At 40.6% G+C, this 25698-nt stretch overlaps 1 protein-coding gene across 1 annotated transcript in view; it reads left to right on the plus strand.

Annotated features, from left to right (window-relative positions):
• ZCCHC7 (zinc finger CCHC-type containing 7) overlaps window positions 1–13248 on the plus strand; it is a 96991-nt gene extending 83743 nt beyond the window's left edge. Inside the window, 3 exon segments of the mRNA XM_010220658.2 lie at window positions 7100–7195; window positions 12216–12333; window positions 12800–13248. Coding sequence (XP_010218960.2) covers window positions 7100–7195; window positions 12216–12333; window positions 12800–13248 — 663 coding nt within the window.
• Window positions 13249–25698: the final 12450 nt, after the last annotated feature.

A 25698-nucleotide genomic window follows, 5' to 3' on the forward strand; every position in this document is an offset into this window, starting at 1 on the left:
TGCAGCCTCTCTTATACTTCAGCAGCATTATGTTTTCCTGTGTCTAATCTTAGCCATGTAAAGAAATGACTTGAAAAGAAAAATTTATTAAAAATTCTTCCTAACAGAAAGTTATTTCAAATGTGGTACTTCCTTCTTTTGCATCTGATAGTGAAAGGTGATTAGTACATGACATAAAGGTCATGAAAGAGAGAGAAAAGAAGCTGTAAATCATCCAGAATGACAGTAAAAATTAAAACCTTAGGGTTTGTTGATATCCCCAGTGTACTACTACCTAATAAATGAAACCTTGCTTTAGTTTTGTTCATCTTCAGACTTTACAGGCTTTGCAAATGTTTGTGTTCAGATTAATATATAAGTGAATGTGTAAGTACACATAGTGTCATGAGAGTGTGGTTATATAATGTGTGCCTATATGTGTACTCCGTGTACATATGCATGTATATATAAAAGCATTTGATAAATCTCCTAATAAACATGCAAATAAAATATACGTGGATCCCCATACGTTGGTTTCCTCCTCCTCTTCCTTCCTCTGCTTCCCTCTGAATTGCTCCTGCCTCCCCCACCCCACTTCAAAGCTTGTGGTCCTTTTTCCATCCTTGTACTAAAAGGTTTCTTTGTAAGCCAGGCCATTTGTCCATCATTGTTTGGGGTCCAAACAGTGGTAAAATACCCTGTCACCGATCCAGAGTGTTGTGAATGGCAGCTTCTCTCTGGACAATTGGCGGTGGTGCCGAGAAATATTCCTGAGAGGATTATTTAACCTTTCAATTTAGGGGGCACAAAGCCTGGCTGATTAATGAACTTTCTGATGGGCGCTGATAAGCGGATCTGTTTCTTTATTTCCTCTAAAAGTGATTCCTTCTCTGTCCCACATTACTATAATCTTAAACATAAAATGTAGCAAATAGATTAAAAAACAGCACTAAAGAGTTTATCTGACTGGCAAACTGAAGGAGCTAAATTAAAATTGGTAATGAAAGCAGTGGCTGAGCCCTGTATATGGTTTTTAAATGCACTGTGTATTTTGAAGAGACTTATTCTCCAGCTCGCCTGGTAATGACTGCTTTTGGTGCACAGTCCAGGGCTGGCTTCTGTTATCCCCCCAAAAAAATGAGTTGTGTTATCTGGATGACTGCAGACACATATGCATCCCCCTTTCTCACTGCATGGGCAGACAAGGTCGATAGCATTACAAGGTATTTGTGGCAGTGCTTGTTTCAGTTTTCAGAGCTGCCAGTTTCCAGCTAGATTTGAATTACAAAAGAAGAAGCTGGCATGAAAATTGAAAGGGTTTATCGGCTAGTCTGAAGCCTCATAGCACATTGCTTATTTATGCAGTCCATTTGCACCAGGAAATGTAAAAGGGAAATACATTTTAAAAATAAGGTCATAAAGACCCAGATATGTTTAAGATGGCAAATAAAATATAGATACCTATAATATCTTTCCAGGAAACGATTTCACTTAATGTTGCACATTACTTCAGAGGACCATTTATGTTACTGTCATAAATTTGTGCATTTGTGTCACTGTAGAGATAGTCTCTGGGGATTAAGAAGGAAGTGTTTGCTAACTTACTTTAAAATTAAAATAGAAGAAAGATAGGTTTGTAGTTTGAGAGCTACATCAGAAATAGTTGAAGTTTAATGCACCATCCTATTTTAATAATGTTTTGCATTCCATGTAAAATTAGCCATGGACGACTGGATAGATGCCACCACCTTTGGAGAAAATTGGGATGCCTGTTAACTATGAAAATTTTGAAGCATTCAGGGAGTGCATTGTTATCTTTACCATCTTGCATATATTCATTTTCTGTATTAACCAGAAATTTTTGTTCATTTTTCAGAAAAAAAACCTTCTTGAATTAATATTTTAGTATTGTATATTTGCTTAGAAGCGTATCAAAATGCTACATTCATTTCTTTTAACTAAATTATTTTGTGCTTTCTATCTCTTGCTCTAAGCTTTTCACACAGTCATTTGTAGATGCTATTTGCATCTATTTAAATTCATTATATAACTGTCTTATTTCCGTAGAAAACAACCATATCATAATGCTTGTACTGTGGACTAAACAACTTACATTCCTTCTTCTATTCCTTCTTTTCAGAAAGACTTTGCTTCAAAAATTCACTGTGTTTAGTCATAAAAGCATTTAGAAAACACAAGGCACAATTTTTATTAGGATACTGATATGTAATTTTAAAAAGAATAGTTCAGTGTTTGGGAAACGTCCACAGCTTCTTTTGGAAAATGATTTTTTTTAATGGATGAAGAAACAAATAAATAAAATTTGGAAAGAAGTGATCATATTCAAAATCGTTTGGAGTTTGGCAGATTTAAAAGTCAAAATATTGAATTTGTTTGTTTCTCATATTTTAGCATGCACAAAGCTCAATTTATTTCTTTCATGAATTTTCATAAGGATTTTTACTACGTAGCATGTGTGCCTTTAATGATGTAATCACCTGATAGACTAGGAAGACTCCAAAGGAGACGTTACGGTCTGTTGTGTACATAATACTTGTTTGAAAAATCTGCCTAATTAAGGAGTTACCCAATGGAGTGCAAGCCTACTGGGTGCATGACATGGTTAAAGAAAATAACAGCAACAAAACCCTGCGGTATAATTGCAGTATTACAAGTGATCTTATATTGGCAATTTTGGTTATAGGGGAATGATGCTTACCTACCGTTGTGTCAGCTAAAACGCAGGCAAACTGTGATAATTCGCAAGGAGCAATAAAACTGTGTTTCCATTGGTACAGTTGTTTGACCATTTCCTTGTCCAGCCCTAGTGACACCTGCAGTGTATCAATTCAAATATCAATTGGCGATCATCTTTCAGTGGCTCAGAAAACTGGTAGAACATCCCTGCTAATGATGTTGAGTCCCAGCCTTGTCTGCTTGTCTTAGCTGGCTGTACAGAACAGGGTAACCTTCCTGCAGAACTTTTCCATTGGTTTGGATGGCCACGATGTTAGAACAAGGAGCATCACACGTCGTTTGTTTGGGTAGGGAGTGTTCCTCCCCCACTCACACTTAAGTCCGTAATTTGATTATTTAATGCTAGCGTGCGGTGAAGAATAATGCTGAAAGTAAATTGATTGATTAGATGTGAACATTGCAGTTAATATAGTGGATCAAAAGAAATAACTGTCCCTTCTCAGCATGAGAGAATAGTAGTGGATGGAATAGGTGTGGTACTAGAAGCCTTAAATTAGGCAGTCTAGGATATACCCTGTACAGAATTTGCCAGGTTGCTCTGTCACATGCTAAAATTGTGTTACCTAAAATATTGTTGTATTTAACTCTTCCCCGCCCCCCAAAAAAGCAAAGCAGGCCTTAAGCTGACGGATGTACAAAGGTCATGACCTTGGTTTCATCTGATTATGAGACTCTGGTAGGCACTTTCCCGTTTTTCTGAGTTGTCAGAATAGTTTCACTGCATATGTATAGTGAAGGGTTTTATTTTTTTTAGAAAGTGCTTCACTTATGAATTTGGATCAAATGCATCTTTGTGACTTACTAGAGAGTATACTTTGCACGGATCAAATAAGAAGTACATTTGATTGCTACTAAATTTGAATTTGTGCCTTTGGGTAAGTTTGAATAATGAAGTATGCTTTACTTTAAGAATCAGCTTACATACATAGCCATAAAATACTTCTGTCAAATACGAGCAGTTTGATCTGCAGAGAAGAATCTCTTATTTTGGTTCTCCCTGCCGTCAAGGTCTACACATTGTACAATGAAAAAGAGGAGAAAATACACAAAAATGGAGATTGGAAGATTTTCTTTAATAAAAGATTGCAGATCCTAAGTAGTAATGAGCTTCACAAAAGCAAGCCCTCATTGGATCAAAGTCAGTTTAGATAAGGGCAGTTCAAGGTCACAGAGGGAGCTGCCCAGCAGGACCATTTGCATAAAAAATTACTGACAGAAATAGGGCAGTGAGGCAGCCCTGGCATTTTGATCTTTTGGCCTTTGTCATGGAGATTCCTAGTTGAGAAGGGAGGAAGGCCAGTGTCCCAGATAATGATTAACTGTTTTAATGGCATTCATTCATTCATTCCACACTAACTACTCATGCAGAAAAAAGGGTTATGTAAAATGACATTAGAAGAAAAATCATTTGTAATCGTTGCATCAGGCTGCACTTTGAGGAGACATTAGGAGTAAATCCTTGGCGTGGTAGGCTTATGCTTTATCTTCTGATATTTACTGAGTTTACTGGTGCATGAAAAGCTTTCAGCAAGAATAGCAGATGGGATGGACCTTTCATAGTTAATGCTATCTACCAGGTTATTACTCCTATATATTGATAGTGAAGTAATCTCCAAGATATCACCCTACAAATATAGATTATTTAAATGTTTGTAACACACAAAAAAAAATATAACATAGAGAAGCTACGTTCATGAATAGTTTATTTTGTACCCATATGGCTGGAGTCTTCAGATGTTTTTTTTAAGCCTTAAATAATAAGGAAACAGGGTTTGTACAATACAGGTTTCATTTGTTATTTGGCTTTGGAAATAAGTAAAGTTATGTTGTAATCTGACTCGTAAGTATGCAGTTTAATTTCTGTCCTTAAATGTGACCTTTTCTATTAGCTAAACAAAAGGAAATGACATGGCAGGGATGGGGTTGGGGAGCTGGTTTGGGAGGGAGTATAGAGCAGGAGAGACTGGGATCACATTCCTAATACTCTTAAAGACCTTGTGCTCTCTACTTCTTGTACAATGGCATAGGAAAGCTTTAACATCTTTCTGTTTCTACCAACTAAGACCTTATGGGAGATTGTTTCCTGATGAGGCAAAGGTTTCCAGATTGCACTTGCGCTGTAGTCAAAAGATAACATATAGATAATAATTTGTAGTGCCATTAAATTTTCAGCTGCTACATGAATCTCTGTTAGCAGCTAAAAACTTGACACGTTCAATAGTGAAAAGTCTACCAGCCACAGAATGTCAAGCATAATTTATTCGTTAGATGAGTTATTCCTATATTCTGCTGTATGTTTAACTTTTGGATTAGAATGAGACACCTATTGAAGAAGTATTTAAATGTTGTTTGCTTACTAATTTAGCCATATAAATCACTACAGTACTCTGGTGAGCATGCTCAATTTTGTGTCAACCTCCATATAGCTGGCATTTATTTTCAAGAGCCCAGTTGAAATTAGTGAAATACAATATTTATCTTTTCTTTTTATAAAAAAGAAAGCACCTTGAACTCAAGCTAAATTTAACTAAGTTTCAAAATAAGTCGTAATTGTTCAAATCCAGTGGGCAACGATTCCATAATGGAAAATATAAAACTTTTCCATAGGCATTTTAGCAGACCTTTTGGTGATTAAAATCATTGTATCTCTGGCAGGACACTTTTTGTTTTATTGGTTTTTGTAACTGTATGTTCTCACTACACTGTGGTGATGTTCACATTACCAAATAATATAGTCATATCATTTTCATAGTAAAATTATGATTCATTTTAGGGCCTAGCTTCCTGAATAACAGAATAGTAACATAATGCTCTTGATTCTCTTTGCAGCTGCATTGTACTAGCATGCTACATGGAGAGTCCTCTAGCACACAAGAGGAGGTGATGACCTTTGGGGTTTTGTGGTAGCATCACAGTGTAGGTTTTCTACTGGCATCATCTTTAAAAGCAGATTTAATACATGTAACATTCTACATGATGGGAGGCAAAGTATCATTTTTAATATTTATTTCTGCTTTTAAGAGACAAATTCAAAGTGGAGGTGATTTCTGTGGCTGGAGACTATATATCTCTCATGTTCAACTAATCAGAACAGAGAAAATTCTTCCAGTAAATGAAATCCACTGATTTTTGCCCCAAAAGATTATGTGAATGTTTGTGGGTTCTTTTTTTCTTGTCTGCTCTATGCATTTATGATAAAAAGAGTAAGTGAAAAAGATGGCTTAATAAGTGACTTGCACACTGTCAGATGTGTACTAGAGTGTACTTCATCTAGTACTGTTAGATGACAATGAGGAGCTCTGATTTTAAGACATGGATGAGAAATATACGAGTTACTGGTTTTTTTCATTATTATTTCCCTGTTTTACCACACTTCTGTCACAAATCATTTTGGTTTTCATGGTATTTGTTGCTGGTTGTGTCACTCTTGTTAGTCCTCCTTCACCCTCCTTTCTGGTGAGTGAGAGTGAACTTAGTCAAATGAATCTGAAACACATATTTAAACCCATAGGGGAAGGGAGTTCAAAATAAGGCAACCCTACAAGTGTGATCAGATTCATAAAAATTAGTTGTAGAGGAATTCTGTGGTTTCTGCATATTTTAGATGTATTGTGGTCATTCTTCTGGAGACTGTTCAGAAAAAGACAGTGGTTTCAGTAAGCAGATGAACATGATGAGGAAGATTTAAAGAAAAATGCATTGTTATAGTGAGTTTTACAAAATATTTCTAATTTCTTAGAAATCTAGCACATTCTTCTGTGCTTTTTCAAAGTCAATGGGGAGGAAATGTATGGAACCCTAAAAGTAATAATTTGCTATATTGAATGAATATTTTTTTAATGAGATTGTTTTTGGAAGTTGATAGAGATTTGGGAATGCGGCAGGTGAAGGTCTTTTATCTCTGTCAGATCTTTACCATATTGCTTTAAGTGAACACTGCTGAGAGGGACTGGTTTAGCAATACACAAATGTGGCTATACAGCTGGTGGATGTAATATCTGATGGCCCTGTCTGTCCCCTGGGGATAGGGGGGCATCTGTGTAAGAGGGAAGAGCACTGGGAGAAAAGGAGGAGGAAAGAGATATAAATCAGCAGCCTATTTTCTTGGATTCAAAGCTGAAATAAAATAGCCAGGTGGAGTAGATACTGAGGTTGCATCTCATTTATGATGCTCAGGGTTTAATTTCTTCTGCAAGTTTATGGTAATATGAGCAAGTCACTTTTTCAAACAAAATACTCCCTCAGCAAGAAGAAATATATTGATTTAAGCATAGTAAAATCCTGTTTATATAATTTTAAAATATTTTGAATTCAGCATTCAGAAAAATGCCAGTCTTCATTCTCACCAATTTCCATCTTTCAGACAAAACCAGGACCAATAAAGATGGCCAGTTCTCACTCCGAGCCCTCTGCTCTGGTGTACTGCTACAACTGTTCCCGGGAAGGACATTTTGGATATGTAAGTCTTCATAATCCCTGCTTCAGTGTTGACTATGTCTGGGGTGTACCGATTCTCATCTCTGCCATAGCTTATGGCTGAAAAAACGAGCTGAAATAATCAGGCTAATGCTATAAAAAGAGAGTTGCCCTACTGGAATGTTTCTGAGTTTGCAGCATTGACAGAATTATTAAGAGGCCAGGTTCAAGTGAAATTTATCTAATTTTAAAATTACTTCAAAAAAATCCTGTGTAAGCTTGGGAGATTTGTGGGGAGAGGTTGTTCTGCTTTTTTTTCACCTAAGTTAAAATAAGACTCTCTCTGGAAGAGAATATTGGAAAATGGGCAGATCTCTCTCTCTCTCCATTTTTGGTGGCTTCATGGGATGAAATATTAAGGCACTGCTTCCATGTTTAACACTGTATAAATTCTTTCACCACTATCAGCCTGGCATGATGGTGTGAAATTTCTGTTTTTTCAGGCTTTGATTGATGAAAACTGTTTAGGAATTCCCCATTTCCCTGCTTTAGAGGGTCATTATTCCTAACTTCTTGTTTTTATTCTTACCTGGATTAAGTTAAACCTCATCCTTCCTAATAGTACATACTTTGCCTTAAATGATTTCAATTAAATTTGGAGTTTTCTTGCACTGCGTAGCACTGAGTATGGGTATTTATCTTGATTGCCTCCTCTCATGACCTGCAAGCCCTGTACCTGCAAAGATCTAAACCAAGCGAATGTAAGGAGGGGGAGTTGCTGTTTTTGTTGTTTTTTATTTATATTATTTTAATGGAATAAGTAAGTAAGACACACCAGTATTTCAGAAAATGAGTTACTCATGCACTGAGTATATTACAGATATGTATCATTAAACCTTGTTGCTGTCTTTAACCTTGCTGTTAGAAAAGGGTATGTCTCTTCCTAAGTACTTAATTTATGTGTGGAATAGCAGGACAGGCTTAAGACACATTTTAATAACTGCCAAAAACGACATTCACATGTAGTTACAATTAAGGCTTCAGTAAAAGTATTTGCTAAAAATGTAGGAGAAGTAGATAGCAGTTATTCAGATGAAAAAGACTGAAAAGATACAAAAACAGGTGCTAAAATGATTCAGGAACAACATTCTGTGACTACCACAGTTTCAGAGATAAAATTTTATTGTTTGTAGTGCACAAAGAGCACAAATGGCCTGAAAAATGACTAAATGAAAATGAGAGAAGTCAATAATAATACAGACGGGCAAAAATATGCAACAGATCTTCCTATATGAATATGGAAGAATATGCACATATTTGATTAATATGATAGTGATTGAATATTTGCCTTCAGATCGATAACTGAAGTAATTCGTCAATTCAAAAATGGCCAAACAAACTAGACTAAGGCAAGCATGTGCATTTTTGTCATGATTCAGCTGGACTGGAAATATGTTTCAGATCTGCAACTCTTGCTGGCCAAGAAAAGTGTGGTAATAACCACTATGTCTCTTCATGCAATGGGCAACCCTGTTAGAGCTTGGAATATCTCATAATTTAAAGAAAGGAAAGCATTAAAAATGTTTGTTAATCTGTAGAACCTACTTCAAATGGTAAACGTCTCTACCTTCATGTCAACATCTTAGCTTTCTTATCTCTATACTTCAGGGTCTGTGTATAGAGGCCATTGCCTCTATTAGACAGTTAAAGCTGTCAATAAATTGCTCAACACGGTAAGTCTGGGACTGATTTTGGCTCATCTCAGTCAGTGCTTCTCACTAGAATCCCATGCTTTTACAGTATCACTAGATCTAGCCAAGGGACACCTTAAATTTCATTCCTCTGCTAGAGATGTACAAAGACCATTAAAAAAAAAAAAACTCAGGGAACAGCAGAACAGTTACTAAATCCAAGAGTTAATGGGACCATTTCCAGTTGGAAAATCATTTTGGACCACTCAGTATTGTTTGCAGAAAAGGAAATAATTAGACATAACCTGGCAAAGTTTGCAATGCCTAACAGTTCTAGTTTCTGAAATGTTGCTTTCAATAACCTGTTTGGCAGTGTTTAAGGGTAATGTCTTTCATTTCCTCAATATATTGAGACACCATTTTGTCCGTTCTAAAGGCAGCTTTCTGAATTTGGTATATTATTTATTAAAGCACGAGAAAGTTAATCAAGAACACCCCATTGTGTTATGCTGCTTGCAGCAGCAAGTTTTCAGGGCAGTGGGGATAAGGAAGTAGACAGTATCTGCAGATCTGCCTTGCATTTACATCCCAATGTGCCAATCAAACAGAAAATTTCTCCTGTGGCTTGATAGCAGGCTGTGCTTTCCATCCTCTGTGTGTTACTTCCAGTGCTAAAGAATGTCCCGAGAGTATTTAACAGTACAAAGTGTATGGCAGTAGTGGCAGCTTACTTGAGAGGAAGGGATATAGAAAAGTGTATTTTGGACACTGTTGAATTGATTTGTTTCATTGGAGTGAAGTTAAAAAGAGGGAAATAGTGCTGATTTTGGTGGCATGTGCATTTTATTCACTAAGACTTTTCTGTCAGCATATTAACCAAGTAAAAAATAGTGAAAGCTCCTTGTCTACAAAACAATCCCTAGACTTAATGCAACACCTGTGATGTTGTGATATGAAACAAGTTTCACAGGCATCAAGCAGTGATGAATGTGCCTTTACATACTCCTATGTAAAGCAGATCCATGTTGCTTTCTATAACCTATCTGGCAATGTTTAAGGGTAATGTCTTTCATTTCTTCAATATATTGAGACAACGTTTTGTCCTATCTAAAGGCCGCTCTTAGATTCTGCTCATCTGAAGCACAGATGTTTGAAATGTCATATTCCTGCTGTGCTTTTCTGTCCTCTTAAATCTGTGGGAATCAAATGGAGGAATTGCAGGAGGTAAAATAAATTTCTTTGGGGGAAGTTCTAGGTGTTTAAGCTGTTTAGCTGAAAAATCCCGCGAGCCTTCCTGGATATCCCTAAGCTCCTCCCTGGAGCATAGAGGAGGCTTATGGTAAAGAGCGGAGTTAAATGGCCCCTCCAAACTCCCTGTCAGCCTGATACTGCAGTCATGAAAAGGCTGCAGGCAGAGACCTCAGTAAATTCCAGTTACAAGCTGCGTTGTTCCTCTGCACTCCCTTGGCTGTGTGGAGACAATCTTTTTGTGCTATAACTAACAACACCCTCTTGGAGTTCACTTCAGCTAATTACCCAAATCTTCAAATCTTTCACTTAATTTCAGTCACGTAAAGACCAGTTGTAAGCTGAGAAATGCACATGAAGTGCATATGAAACACATTTCCAATGCATTGTGTCTGAAAACAAGAAAGAGGAATAGGTAGAATATGGAGGGAAAGGTAATGCTAGAGTTAGAGGTACCCCATGGTAGAAGTGACAAGTGCAGGAAAGCGGATTACCTATGGTGTAGACACTAGGGTGAGTGAAAGCTCTTGAGAGTTTTTATCACAAGGCCCAGAGTTCAGTACATTTAGAGACACTTCGTAAAGCCACGAAGATGAGTAAGGGAATGGAGGATCTATCTTATGAGGAAAGACTGAGCGAGCTGGGCCTGTTTAGTCTGGAGAAGAGAAGGCTGAGAGGAGATTTGATCAACATGTTCAAGTACCTGAGGGGTGATTGTAGGGAGGATGGGGCCAGGCTCTTCTCCATGGTGGCCGGTGACAGGACGAGGTAGTGGGTGTAAGTTGAAACACAGGAAGTTTCATCTCCATGTGAGGAAGAACTTCTTTACTATGAGGGTGCCAGAGCCCTGGAACAGGCTGCACAGAGAGACTGTGGAGGCTCCTTCTCTGGAGATCTTCAAAACCCGCCTGGATGCCGCCCTGTGCCACGTGCTCTATGTGTCCCTGCTGGAGCAGGGGGGTTGGACTGGATGATCTCTAGAGGTCCCCTCCAACCTGAACTGTTCTGTGATTCTGTAATGTCCAATAAATAGAAAGGTCATACTGGTAAACTAAACAATTAACAAGCCATTTGCAAGGAAAGCAAATTATCAATTAATATCACATGGAAAAAGAGCAGAATCCTATCAAGCATCACAGGTTTACTTAGCCTGCCTCAAAAGACACTGCTGAAACTTAATGGTGAACAAGCAGTGCTGAAAAAAGCTGTATTACTGGATCAAGTATTTGAGAAAAAAAGCTCACATACCCATAAATTAAACCATGCACAACCTGTTCCTGCGCACTTTGTGGTCTTCTTCCTCTTAGGTTTGCCTAGGAAAATCTTCTGCAGGATTTGTTTTGTTCTGTTTTGTTTTGTTCTGCATCTGAGAGAAAATTGTGTGTGGTCAGACATACAGCTGGCATGGGATGAGCTGTGTGGGGATGCTGCAGTCTGTATCTGGTCTTCACGTATATTTTCTCCTATGGCCCTTTGAGTCTGACACCTTTTAGCACATAGACTCCACTCAAATGATGCAGCTTAAAAAAGCTCCTTTACATTAAGAAGTATTAGTCTTTTGGCAGGTCAGGGCTGCTGCCCGTACAAGTAGTTGTGCTGGGAGACTGGAGGGGGCAGTAGGAAGCAGCTGAAGCAGGTAAGGGGAGGACATGGCTCAGTTGCAGTCACTGCAGCACTTCTCCTCAGGTTCAGTTTGGCAGTTGCGTTGTATTTACCTACTGTTCACCTGATTTTATCCCCTTTTTTGAGTGCTACTTATCTGTAATAATTGAGGAGAAACATGAAACTCCTTCCCTTTGCTGTAAGAGAACTGCGGTTTAGCTCGTTTAATGTGTATGTGTTTGTGTACAGGAAATATTATTGGAAATTAGTAAAACTATGAGTTAGATTAAAATAAAGTACATTTTCAATTTTTTTTTAAATAAAATTACTGATTAAGTGAATGAAATCATCAGTGTTTTAAGAATTTTTGGCCTCATTCTTGATAGGTACAGATCAGCAGTAGCTGAGTGAAGGAACCCTGATTTGCACCTACTGAGGATTCAGCCTGCAAAATCTGATACATTTCCTTTGCCTGAGAGTCATAATTCAGCTACATCTAATGACTTGAAATGTGTTTTGCAGGCGTGTTCAGAGAGGCGGATGCATGGGAGTATTTTCCCTAGTTCCCCATTTATCTACTACTATGATGATGAATATGACATCGAGAAGAGAGCTCACAGACTAAAAAGGAAGGCTTCAGGTACAGTGTGTTTTGAGAGATAGCTCTTGCTTGCCTAAAGAACTGAATCAGTTCTTTAAAATACTTGCTTCTATGCTTGCTCCCTTTTGAAATATTGTAGGATTATTTTCTTGTGTTGAGAAAAGAGATTTGAAAAACGTAGTCTACAGTTAGTAAAAGATTTATGACTTTATCCTTTCCTGTCTATTTATTGTTTCAGAGACACTATACAGGCGCTGTCAGATGTTTTCATCCAAAAAATCATTGATATTAAAATTGCTGTACAGAGGCAGCAAGAGGATTAAACTGTAATTTGCTGGGATACCAGCCTGTTCACAAAAAAAAAAAAAAAACACTGTGAAAGAATCTATAATCAGAGTAAACAAGTTGCTTTACTGTCTCCATAACATAAGGAAATCTATGATAGCTCAGACACTAGGTTTCATGCTTGTGGGTGAGTACTGAAGTGAGCTGTCCTGTTTTACAGAACTGCAAGAGGCTGGCCTTTTGCCCGTGCGTCTGGAGAGCCCATGGAAGAGAGAAAAGCACGTGGAACACAGCCATAAGAAAAAGAAAAAGCCTTGGAAAGAGCATAGTAAACAAAAGACTAAGTCGTCCCGGACAGACAAACACAGAGCAAAGAAGCACAGAAATGAGGCTGAAAGGGGCCACGGGATGGAAGAGGACTTTCCTAGAGGGTATAAAAAGCATGCATCAAAGGCTGGCAAAAAATGTCACAAGTCAGATTTCCAGGCACACGGCAGCAAGACAGAATATGTCCAAAAGATTTTGGAAGCAGCTGAAAGGAAGAAGAAAATGAAAAAGCGGAAAGACAGTAGTCCCAGTATCGATGAGAGTTTATTTCTTATTAAACAGAGAAAAAAGAAATCTAAATAGAAATCTGGTAACAGAAAAGTAGACAGCCATGTTATTTAGTAGCTCTGTCTCTTTTTTTGTTTTTGTCCTTCTTATAACACATACAATTCTAAATCCACTTCTGAATCCAGTTTTAAATTATACTTCTTTCTCTGTTTCCGGAAGAATATTCCTGAACATGATATTTCTAACTCACTTAATAGGAAGTATTTAATATCTGTGGATGGAATGACTGCATTTTTGCAGCAGGTCCAGGTTAGGCAGTAAGTTTATTTTGTTTTCTTATAGTGGGGGACGGGCCTTTGTTGGATATTTGGTATAATTTTATTCCGTAACTGGTGAGATGTTTCTTTATCTTTCAAAGTACGAACTGCTGTTAGGCAAATGTGATTCCTTTTGCAGTGGAAATTGCAGGAGAACTTTTCCTTCAGGAGGAGTCAGGGTAGAGGGAAAGGCACGTAGTTCTAAAATAATTCTGGTCAGTCCTCTCTGGAGTGCCAGAAAGTGATTTTTCATTTCTTTCCCTCTTGGAGGGTGTAGTGAATTTGTTATCTTGCACTTTGGGACGTGATAGTCCCATACCAGACCTCACGGTCTGCTATGGTGCAATGGATCCATCATGATCATCAGTGTCGGGTACCTCCTCAGTATCAAGTGCACATGAGGCTCTGAGGGAACCCAGTCCTTGTTGTTGCTGGCTATAAACACAGCAGGTGGAATGAGTTAAGAACATGGAACAGACACCCAGGTTTACATCTTGAACTAAAGGTAGATTTTGCATAGTGTCGACTTTGTTTTTGAAGACAAAAGTATGTAGCAACATAGCAGAACATGAAAATGTGTTTAATTCCAGGCATACTGTGCTAAAATTTAATAATTTAATTTTTTAAAGACAGTTATTTTTGTACTATGGGATTAAACAATTATGGTGTTAAAAGCTTTTTAAGAATAAATGGTTGTTCAAAGGAATAGTTCAAATAAAAATTTATTTCAGGGCTATGCAAAACTGCAGATTTAGTCTGTATTTTCTTGCATTCTCAAGCAGAACTATCAAATAAAAGAGAGCTTCTCTGTTATGTGTTGAAACTACATAAATTCTAACAAAAGGTTTTATGTTTTTTAATAGGATATACTCTATACTATAAATACTTTTTATAGAATATATGTTCTAAATGCTTTTAGTACAGTAGAGAGAGTAACAGCACATTTGCATGAAGTCACATGTTCTCTTCCATTTCTTCCTCAAAAAAATGGATTTAGCTACTGCTGTATGTTGAAACTGGAAAGTGATCACAACCTGTGGAACTGTGTGTGTATCTAAGTAGGGGAAATCCACTTAGATTATCTAATTCTTTTTTTTTTCTTGAAAAGGCACCAGTGTGAACACTGGGATTTTACAGATCATATCACTTCATCTCAGAAAACTAGAACGAGGAGCAGAGCTAAATAAATATATACCTGGGAACCTGATGCCCAGTTGCATTTAAGCATGTCATTGTTGGCAGCTGGGCTGCTTTTTGCTTAACTTGATGGAATACTTAACGGAAAATCTCCAAGCACTATCAAGAAAGTAAATCATTTTTAGCCCTAATTGATTTTTAATGCCACTAAGGACTTTCCCCTAACATAAGAACTTTTCTTTCTACATTTGCTGTGTTTTACCATCCTTTTTGTTTATCAGTACGTGCTTGTGTTTGAACAAAAAGTCTCCATTAGTCTACAGTGGGACCAGCACATAGACCAAGAGGAAGGAGTGTTTGGAATTAGTATGAGAATCAACTCCAGCTCCTCTGATAACATGAGTTTGGTGATGTGGCCAAACCAAGCCATCATGACATAAGTATCTTTATGATTTCTGTTGCTAAACCCTTTAAATAACCACCAAGAGCTTAGAAGATGCAAAAAGAGTAAAATTCTGGCCTTACCATTCTCTATACTGCACAGTGGGGTGGTAAGGACTGGTCTATCTTCCTCGTCTCTCTGAATGAAGAACAGCGAGTCCTCTGCCCGCTCCCTAAGTACTGGAACCGCAGCATTTTCAAAAAGCTCCAAGAGGACCAAGGGAAAAACTGAGATCTGTAGTAGGGTCTAGCAGAGAGAGAGATGATTGCAGCCCACAGTCAGTTTCTGAGGTGTTTTAAGGATGCCATATGTCATGACGGAGAGAAAGAGAGGGAGAAAACAGTCACTTTTAGAAAGAAAGGTCAAAGAGTTTGTTTATTTATATATTTATTTATTTGTGCTGGAGTGGAGTCTTCTACAACCCCTATTTGTCATTGTCCTTCCCCCAACATTCAGCTCATTATTTCCCAGGGAACCCACCAGGAAGTGAAAAGTGCCATGCATTTCTCATTTGGTCATTATATGATGTTTAGAGGTGTTTAGAGGTTTAGCCAATGTGAGGGGAAACATAAGTAATGCAAAAATGATAACATGGAAGCACTCAATACAGGGAAGTACAGTAACATTAATACTGCTGTGCTAGTGGACCTGTAGGACATCTGATAAGTGATAGCCACTGTGCTTAATAGGTGCAAGTGTCCTTTAAATTGTCTATGTACAGTTTTGTATGATACTCTGATATGAAATGAGTGAGAATTTCTCCTAACGCTTAAGGTGTTTGAGTGTTGTGACAAGACTCACATGAGCTGGGAGTCCACAGTGAGTTGTTTCTTAGATGGTCAGCAACTTCAGCCAGCTCCTTTTTACTTTGAACTCTTCTATGGATGTTTCTCAAATCGTTATGACAAGCACAAAAACAAGTAACATAAATTCTCCCAGGAAAGGTAATAGTGGGAAGTTAAGGCAAGTTGGGCGATTTATACAAGTGCTTGCAGGTACCCTCAGAAGCCTGGCTGTGTAATGTGGTCTCTGTCTGTCATCTGTGATGAGTACTGCAAGCACCACATCATGTGTTTGCAAAGGTAGTATTGCTGCCTTTCCTGTCTGCCTGTTGTAGCTGTCCTGTTTCACTGGTATCTAACCTGGCTTTTCCTCTGGTGTGTATCCCTTGCTTCTGGTTGCAAGACTGACTAAAAGCAGAGAGGGAAAGCAGAACTTTTGGGATGATGGAAAGAAAAACAATAAATAAACAACAGCAAGATCTGGAAGCAGATGGAAGCTAAGTGGAAGAGCTGCTATAGCAAAACAGCAGCTGGAGACCTGGAATTAACTGGCTGCAACGTAGCTCTGCAGTAGTTACCCAGCTCAACATGAAGCAGCAAAACTGTGGTAAGAGAGGCAGATACTGTACCAACAGATAAAAAGGATCAGTCCACAATTTCATTGCACTTTTTAAGACAGAAAATCTGCCAGACAGTGCCCAGAAGAAAGTTCAGAGAAGAATCAGAGTCCAGACAATGCCTTTAGCAATTGAAGAATGAAAGGCATAAGCCTGTTGTCTTGATTGTTGGTGTGTTTACAGAGAAAAGCAGGTGGTAACCAAGCTGCGATGGAAGAGTTGAAGGACAAGCAGGCATAAGTTTAAATTACGGCAAAAAAGATATAGACAAGACACAGAGACAAAAGTCTTTAAAATGGTAAAGATAGCAGAGGATGAGTTGTCTGAGAAGGTCGCGATCCCCGTTGATGTCACTTTAGAGGAACAGCTCTTCTGTGCTCTCTGAAAGATCTGTCCTTCTGTCCCTTCCATGCGAAGAGCAACGTCCTGCTCTGCTGTGGTTCAGCGTGTGGGTGAGTGTGCCATGCAGCCAGGCACTGCTGCAGTGAAGAGCAGTGGAACCAGCCCACTAAGATCTCGGGGGGATATCAGGCTGTCTTCTCACACGGGATCACGTGTAAGCGCCCGTGACTTGGTGCCTCACGCAGGATAACCACCGCACTCGGCTGTAGCTGTAAAAGCTTCGCTCACATGGAGAGCTTGGCCCTTCCCACACGTGCGGCAAGTCACGTACAGCGAAACAGGAAGGATTTGCCTTTTGCCAGCCTGCAGAGCCGGCACAGAGTTCATTTCCACAGTCCCAGATGAGAAGAAGGGCTCCTGCTCTGCTGGATGCCATATACACACAGACTGAGTAATTTGTGCCCCTCAAATCCAGCCGTTTACCTGTGGGAGAACCAGTATCGGCCCTGTTTCGTGAATGTCCTTGTCCACCATGGAGGACTCTAGTAAAGGACTTCTTTCCTGTGGCAACTGAAGCTAAATTGGTTGGACTCAGCATTTGGATAGGAAAATGACCAACAGGGCAGATGCACTTTCTACCAGCAATAAAAGCAATCAATCACAATAGTTACTATAAAAGAAAGCCCTGCGGTAAAATCCTGTTCTAGTCCTGGTTGCTTGCAGACTGAGTCAGTTTCACCAAGCTCAATTTTATTCTGCTAAACCAAAACGTTTCTCAGCCTGTCATTCCTCCCACCTGCTATTTTTTCCTTCCTTCAAAGAACTGTCAGGCTTTACTCCAGAGATGCCTGGGACTGAAAAACATGCTTATCCCAGGAGAGGATGGTGTCTCAGGGTCACAGTTGATGTGCATTGGTGAAGCAGCATGAGGGAACTTACACTGCGTGAATAAATAAAGGGCTGTAGCTCAACCTGGGCTATATGGAAGAGACAAGATGGGTGGATCAAAAGGTCAGAGTCTTGTTTCGTAATGGGGGCAGCTATCCCAAGAGTGAAGAGGGGAGAAGAGAGGATTCAGCAATTCAAGCCATCATTTGTTGCAGCCGCTACACAGCAAGGTTGAAGATGGAGCGAATACCATAATTTGAAGTTTACATCTTTGCAGTGTATCAGCATGTATTGACAGAAGAATTAAATGGCACACGGTAACACACTGGAACAGAGGGCTGGCTTCCCTTCAAAGCTTTATTTTCTCTGAAGCCTACCTTAAGAAAAAGGAGAAACAGAGCATGAGTTACCATAGTGGCTCCTAGAAAAGCCATTTAAGCAGGCACTATGTGAATTACACTGCTACACTGTACTGAGCACTGACCATTTAAGGTGACTGCAGTTGCTTCTTTTTGCACCCTAACAAGGGCTGCTTATGCCTAATTCACTGCTGCTTTCCTGTGTGTACAACACTGAGGTGGAGGCTGAAACCGAAGAACAGAGGATCCAACATTGCACAGGCCTCGAGCCGTGTCACCAGGGAGGCACTGGGCAAGAACTGCTAAAGGCAGAGCCCAGCTTCAGGGCCTCTCCTAGCAGAGTCTTCCGGAGGTGCTGGATTCGGTGCCAGCCCGTAGAGCGGTGCTGCATCCCCGCGCTGGCCCTGCTCCTGCGAGCGCCGTGGAGCACGTGTGTGTGGATCCCATGGGGCTCTCCACACTGACATCCCGTTTGCCAGGAGGTCCGCGTGTCCCCCCTGCTCTGCCATGGATGAGCATCTGTCAGGGAAATTTTCACGTAGTTTTTCCAAACCACTTGCAGGAAGAGGAAATCCCCATAAGCAGCAACAAGTACATGAGCAGCTCCTGTCAACAGCACAACAGAACAAGCAGTTCAGCTCTGAAAGGGCAATGGGGAAAACTGGCCTGTTTTCCAGGAGAACAGCAGCTTGCTGGGTGGGCTGCATCGCTGGAACCTTGACCCGTTAACAGCCTGTGGTAACAGCATACACATTGTGAAGATGGGGGAAAAAAAGAGAGAAGAAGAAAAAAAATAGCAATGATGACGTGAACCTTTCGTGCTGTGAAAGGTGGCTGTGGCCTCCTGAACTGGCAAGCTTGGGAAGAAAAGAACCCACTCAGTACAACTGCTAAAGTCGAGCCCGACCTTATCCATGGTTCATCAGAACAGGGACGAAGCAGACTACATCATCCAAGCACATGCAGCCCCAAGGCATGGCACAGCTCTCCCAGGTTTTACCTTTTTTTCTATGGACATTGGAATGTGTTCACTGGCACAGGAGCAGACTTTCAGACATTACAACCGGCTGTGACACTGCATGGTGTGACAACCAGTAATTGCACTTTTTTGCATTGCAAAATGATTATTAGCACCTCAGTTCATTATCAAAGCAAATTTAATTTTTCAGTGTGGAGGAGCCATTTGTATTTATAAAGGAAACATTGTTGATATAACCAGAAAAAATTAATTCATGACAAATGTAAGGAAAATTAATAGTCTTTAACCAGGACAATATTTGACTGTGTCTAATTGTGCTTTGCCAGGTAAAGTACACTATCTCTTAAAAGTCCTGACAGAGACTCTAGCAGAAGCATTTTATGCTTCTGATGAAACTGGCTATTAAACTTCTTTTTTTTTTTAATTAACTTTGTACCAATCTAGTGAAATGATTTTAAAATATTGTGGAAACTCAGAATTCTCTAGTGTATTTTTGCATTGGCAGAGTGTACATTCTGGAAGGACTTGTTTAATCCAAACCCAGCCAAGCAGAAAAAAAAAAAAAAAAAAAAAAAAAAGTAAGAGAAAGGAGAAAACACCAATGATAGTGGAAGCCAAATGGACCGTAGGGTTTGGGTTCAGCATAGACACAGTGATACCAGTGGTATGATATTGACACAGGGTTCCACTCAAGGCTTTTATCTTCTGCAGTCCTGGTCTATCCTAGGGCAGCTGCGGGATCTGTGGAACCCCTCTCATGAGGAGCCTTCAGGCTTTCGTAAGGAGGCAGTGTACAACAAAGAGCTTGTCATCGAGCAAGACACTAGAACTGGCAGGGATGTGTGGGAGACTTACAGATTTCTCCTTTTCAAGGCAGTCTTTTTTATCTAATTGGGGTAAACACTCACCTTGGTGAGCAGGGTTTAGAAAGAATCCACTTCCTCTGTTTCACAGATGGTTCACAGAAAACTCCATCACGGCCACGTCCTGTGCTTTCTGCACCAATATGCGCTGTAGCATATTTTGCCTAACCATGCCCTAGCGTATTGCAAGCATAAAAGAGCACAAATGCTTCAAGTGTTCAGGAAGACTGGCAGACATGGCAGGGAATGAGTAGGGGGAAATCTCACAGATGCAGGTAGGAACCTTCTTTGCCATTCGGAAGCGTTGTGAAGAAAACACGCATACACGTGACACTTGAATGGGTTGCTTAGGACTTACAGTAAAAGTACAAGCCTAAATGAGGCGTAAATACCTCAGAACATCAGAGACCGTGTCCTGGCCTGGTTCTACAAGGATTTCCACATACTGGATCCAGCTCATCAGCCTTCGTAACACCAGGTGTCTCCAACCCCTTTCCATGAGCAGAGTGAAGACAACCAGCAGCACCAGCAGAGTGGCATCTTTTGCATGAAGCAATCTCCCGTGCAAATGGAACAGGGGTGCAAGCTCCCCATGACTGAGTACTAGGTCTTCGATAGCTTCTTTATTACTCTTCAAAACAGACCTCTCTTCAGAGAAGCAATTTCCAGGGCCATTATTTCTGCTAGGGGGTGTAGATCTATTAAGAGGTTGACAATTGAGGAGTGAATCCAGACTTGCAGGGTCCAGGTAAGGTGAGGCATCAGAGCACCTGCTCTCCCTGCCCTTTGCTCTGCTGCTGCAGCCTTTCAGTCTCCTGCTGGCACTGTGTTTCATAGTGTTTCCTGCCGTGGTGCCTAGGGGGGATTTCGAGTATTTCATGTGCTCAGAGCAGCCAGATGGAACCGCCACGATAAAGGAGCCCTGTAAGCATCTTGGCTTCCCCAAAATGGCATGGCACAAAGCACTGTGGTGGGTATAGGTCACCTTGGCTTCACTTACCTGGCGCTGCTTGTAAGTGCTAGTACTGCCCTTTGTGCACTAAAAGTGAGGTGGACTGTCACAGGGGCATCGAGACCCAGCGAGGCTTCCTCAGTGGCTGAGCTAAGGGCCACCTATAGCTGGAGTCTCCTGGAGCCACGAAACCAAAGAGCCTCTGCTCTCAGCAGAGCGTTGCCACATGCTGGTGCCGCAGGCGCTGCTTCTTGTCAATCTGGAGCAACAGAACATCTAACCCCCTTAATGATCCTCCTTCAGAGGCTGCAGCATGCACAGTGAAGAAGCCCTCTCCAGCAAAACGCTTGCTGGAAAGGATTTGGCTGAAAGAACTTCCAAAGACATTGCATTAACAGCTGCCTTTCGCTCAAAGAAGAGCCTGGTCTCCATCCCCTTAGCTATATCAAAACACTCATCCCCATCCCTTCCCTTGTTTCTTTCCTTCAGCCCCACACAATAGTCTCAGCCTTTCAGTTTACCATTGCACACACACAGCTTCACTCGGTTCTCTTTAGGACAGTTTGGAAATGCTCTGTCTTTTTAACTCAGCCTGCCAATTTGAAGTCAATTTGCATTGCATAATTATTTTCAATTAAGTGATAACAATCCTGTTCTGAACAGAAATAATCTTGTCCAAAGGCCAAACAGTTTATCCTGTCTCAGAGACAAGGCTACAGCTTTGTGAAGGCACACAACACAGATTCAGCACCTTTATCATCTGCGCTAAGCTGAAGGGTATGACCTCATGGCCAGGGAGGGTTAAACAAAACTCCATGTACTAATACAGTCTTTTTATAGTGGCATACCCACGTAACCAGTGCAAACTCCAAGTTCTCCACAGAATCACAGACTGATTTGGGCAGCCTCTCTGGGTAACCTCTCCCACTGCGCTGCCACCCTCACAGTCTCATGTTCAGATGGGACTTCCTGTGCTTCAGTTTGTGGGCCTTGCCTCTTGTCCTATCACTAGTCACCACTGAGAGGAGTCTGTCCTCACCTTCTTGACACACTTCCTTAAGGCATTTTTACGCATTGATCAGATCCCTTCTCTCCCTTCTCTTCTGTAGGCTGAACAGGCCCAGGTCTCTCAGCTTCTTCCAGGTTGTTCCAGGTAGTTCCAGGTCCATCTTGTATTGTGAAGTACAGAATTAGACACAGTACTACAGATGTGGCCTCACCTGGGCTGAGAAGAGGGAGAGGATCACCTCCCTGCACCTGCTGGTAACACTCTTCCTAATGTACCTCAAGATACCCATGGCCTTCTTGGCCAAAAGTGCAGCTTGCTGACTCATGGTCAGTCTGTAGTACTCCAAGTCCTCGTCTGCAGAGCTGCCCTGTAGAAGGTCAAATCCCAACCTGCTCTGGTGCACAGACTTACTCCTCCCTAGGTGCAAGACTTTATTTTCTCAGTAGCTCCTGTAAAAAAAATAAATGCTGCTACAGAAGAAAAGACACAAGGTTGGACCTGCATAAACCAGTTCAGCACTACAAACACAACAACAGGACTGACACAGGATTTTTGCAGCAGGACAACAAGTCCCGTTTTGAGCTGTTGTCCTGCAATCTCTTTCTCATTTCTTCAACATACAGAGCCACACTCGAGGGACTACAGCATATATCAGCCATCTCTGCAGTGAAATAGTTCTCTGATCCACATGTTGTATTCAGCATGCTGAGGAGACAAACTGCAAGGTCTAGAGATAGTTATAAGCACACAAATTTCTACTGTGCTTTGGTTTTGCTCAGTGCAAGTTACTTTTCATTTCTATTCTCTTTTTCTTTCTTTCTTTCTTTCTTTCTTTCTTTTTTAATTTAATCCACCAAAGCCCAATCAGTTGTGAAGATTGGACTCCAGAGCTTCTGGAAGGGAAAAATAGCAAATCCAGTATCTTTTTGTGGTGTTTTTATATTCTAATTAGACATAAGCTCCATGAATAAAATTACTATTCCCAAAGGGATCATGCCCAATTTAAATGTATAAAATGTCATTAAAAGGGCACTGGCTTATTATTAAAATTTAACTCCAGGAAACCCCCAATGTCATTTGTATTATAGTTTTACAATTAAGCCAGAGATGTTGGAAGCAATAGTTTTGATGTACAATCTGGTACCATACACTAAAAGTGCATTGTTTCTAAGAAGGCTGCAGTCAGACCCGCTGTTAAGAGCACAGCTACATCTGAACGGTGTGTGCAGACATAACCCACCCTGCACAATTCAGAGCACCCTGAGAGGAGGTGGGGGTCAAGGCCTGCATTTAATAGTTGTCCTAACGGGAATAAGTAACAGTCTGGTGTCAAGCTGTGTCTTCGACTTTGTGTCTTGACTGCCTTATTAAGTGGTCTTTCCCAAGACAAATTGCCGTAGCAATATTGCTATGACATGGGACTATGTTCTGAGCACAGGCTGATGTCCCACTGAAAAGGCACTTTCAGCAAAGCTATAAACCCCTCACCTTGCTGCCTCATGCTGATGAAAGTGGGTGCTGCTCAAGCAAGGCTTCTGCGACTGCATGAAGGAATGGCATTGCCTGTCCTGCGCAAGGGGAGCACCAGTTCCAGATTGTCATAACTCTCAGCTACATGATGTCAGGAAGGCAGGAGCTCATCAGTCTGACTAGCAATGAGATGTCCTATATTCTTCAAGAGCCAGCGGAGTCATGTCTTGGCAGATGCTATAAAGAATACCGATCCCCTTCCTTAAAATTCTGTTGCCTAACACACAAAACACGCCTGGGAAGACAATGAGGGATGGTGGACAGCATGAGTAGAAGGAATGGCTATAAAACTAAGGATTCTCAGCTTCTATAATAGTTTGTAGTCACTGGCATCCATCACAGCAATTTAGAAAAAACAAGTGATGCTCATATCAACAAGAACATCTAGGTTCAGGCATTCCTCAAAAAGATGAGAGCACTCATATTTTGTGACAGACATAAATGCGTAAATGACTTGAGCGACAGAGGACTTGGTCTCAAGCAGGTCCTAAACCACCTAGTTCTTCCTCAGAGAGATGAAGGTGCCTTCCTGCCTTTCCTATCCAGAGCTCCGAAATGCTGCTGTAGCCTGTCAGTCATCATGAGGAATTTTTAGCCTGTATCTTCCGAAACAGCAAGATGCAGCATCTTGAGAGGCTGGAACACACATGCTGGCTACCTCCTTCTGTGTTGTAGGAGCATAGGTTATTCCAGCCACAGGGCCTGAGAAGATGAGCGAGAAGATGATCAGTGGCAAGAATGGTTTGTTGGTGATTTCTCTGTGTATTCTGCAAATACAGCACAGGTAAATGCCCCTAAACTCTAACTATCGTTTAAAAGCCTGGACATCTGGTCTGTGACCGCTTTTGTCTCTAAATGTGAAAAAAGGCAAAATACCCACTGTGAAACAGCTTGAGGGAGATGGATCATGGGAAATATATGATAACCCAGAAACTCTGCCTTTGTAGCTGTAGTACACTATGAAATCCCCAGTGTTACCACAGAGCTCTACAAAACAAAGTCACTAAATACAGCCTTATGGAGCACGACAGCTCTAATAGATTAGATACAGCATGCTTCTTGGAGTCAATAAAATACCATATACATACTCACTTATTCCCTGGAATGGGATTTCTCAGAAAGAGTCCTCTCTTTCTACAAAATCTAATTACTATGCTTTAGTGTGTATACGTGTAATGTGTATAATACATATTTAAATATTCATTTAATTGTTAGAGTAAGCAGGTGAATGAATACACATTATAAAAATACATATTTAACTAATAGTGTAATTAATGGGCAATATATTCAAAATTATTACTTGTGGGAACAGAATGCCTTCCAAAGCATTTTAATTACTACAGGAATATTCTGAAAACAAAGATGGCAGTGATTTCATTCTCTCTTCCGCTCCTTCTGCAAGAACAGAAAAAAGCATCTTAAAGTACTATGTGTAGCAAAGAATTAAGCAATACAAACTATGTTGATTTCTGGGAAGAACTACATGCAAACAGCCAACAAAACGGGAAGTATTCACCTGAGATATGCTGCCCAAATGTCCCACAAACTCCGCAGATCGATCACTTTTACTTAGACTTATCATCATGTTTATGATGGTGAGAATTTTTCACAAATGTGGTATTTGCCCATGAGCCGTTACAGTGGCTGGAGAGAACAAGGAAAACAGTCTCTCCTGCGCACAATGTGCATGAAGTGCAAAGGCTAAATCAAAGGGACAGGTTGTGCCCTGAGTAATTCTTACCTAGATTTCCATACTGAAACTTGATGAGCCATGTAAGAAGAGGTCTATTTCCCTTCCCTGAGCTTCCATGATCTCACTAGTGGGCTCTGCCCTGAGTCCCGTGGTACAGCAGTGAATTTCACTGGCACATCCTCCTTCGTTAGGCCAAGGTATCACCTATGGGCTGTAGACATAACAGCACACACAGAGCTTACAGCTGACATCAGAGACACAACAGCAGCTTTTGGCATGAGGTGCCGCAGCTGGCTGCAGCGACAGAACATCTGTGTAACACTGCAGCAAAGCTTCTGCATGCTGGGGGGAAGGAAAGGGTTCAGCACAGCCATGCAAATCGGAATAAGAAATTGGTGGCTGTTGCTGCTTCTCTGGGCAGCAGAGATACTGTCAGCAACTGTTCGTGCAATAGATTGTGCCAGTACTCTCTGGTTTCTCTGTTTGTTGGTCTCTTCTAGCACAGAGTGGTTGCCCTCCAGCTTCTTTAACCCTGCTGAGGGCATCCATTCTTTGTGGGTGCCAAGTGACTGGTGCAAAGGAACAGAGAGAATGAGACAGTCACAAAGCTATCATCTCCTGAAACCCGCTCCCCCGTACTTTCCTGCCAGCCTT

This window comes from Tinamus guttatus, unplaced genomic scaffold (genome assembly GCF_059628265.1).
Source record: "Tinamus guttatus ecotype Peru unplaced genomic scaffold, ASM5962826v1 Tinamus_guttatus_pri_ptg000278l, whole genome shotgun sequence".
Lineage (NCBI taxonomy): Eukaryota > Metazoa > Chordata > Aves > Tinamiformes > Tinamidae > Tinamus > Tinamus guttatus.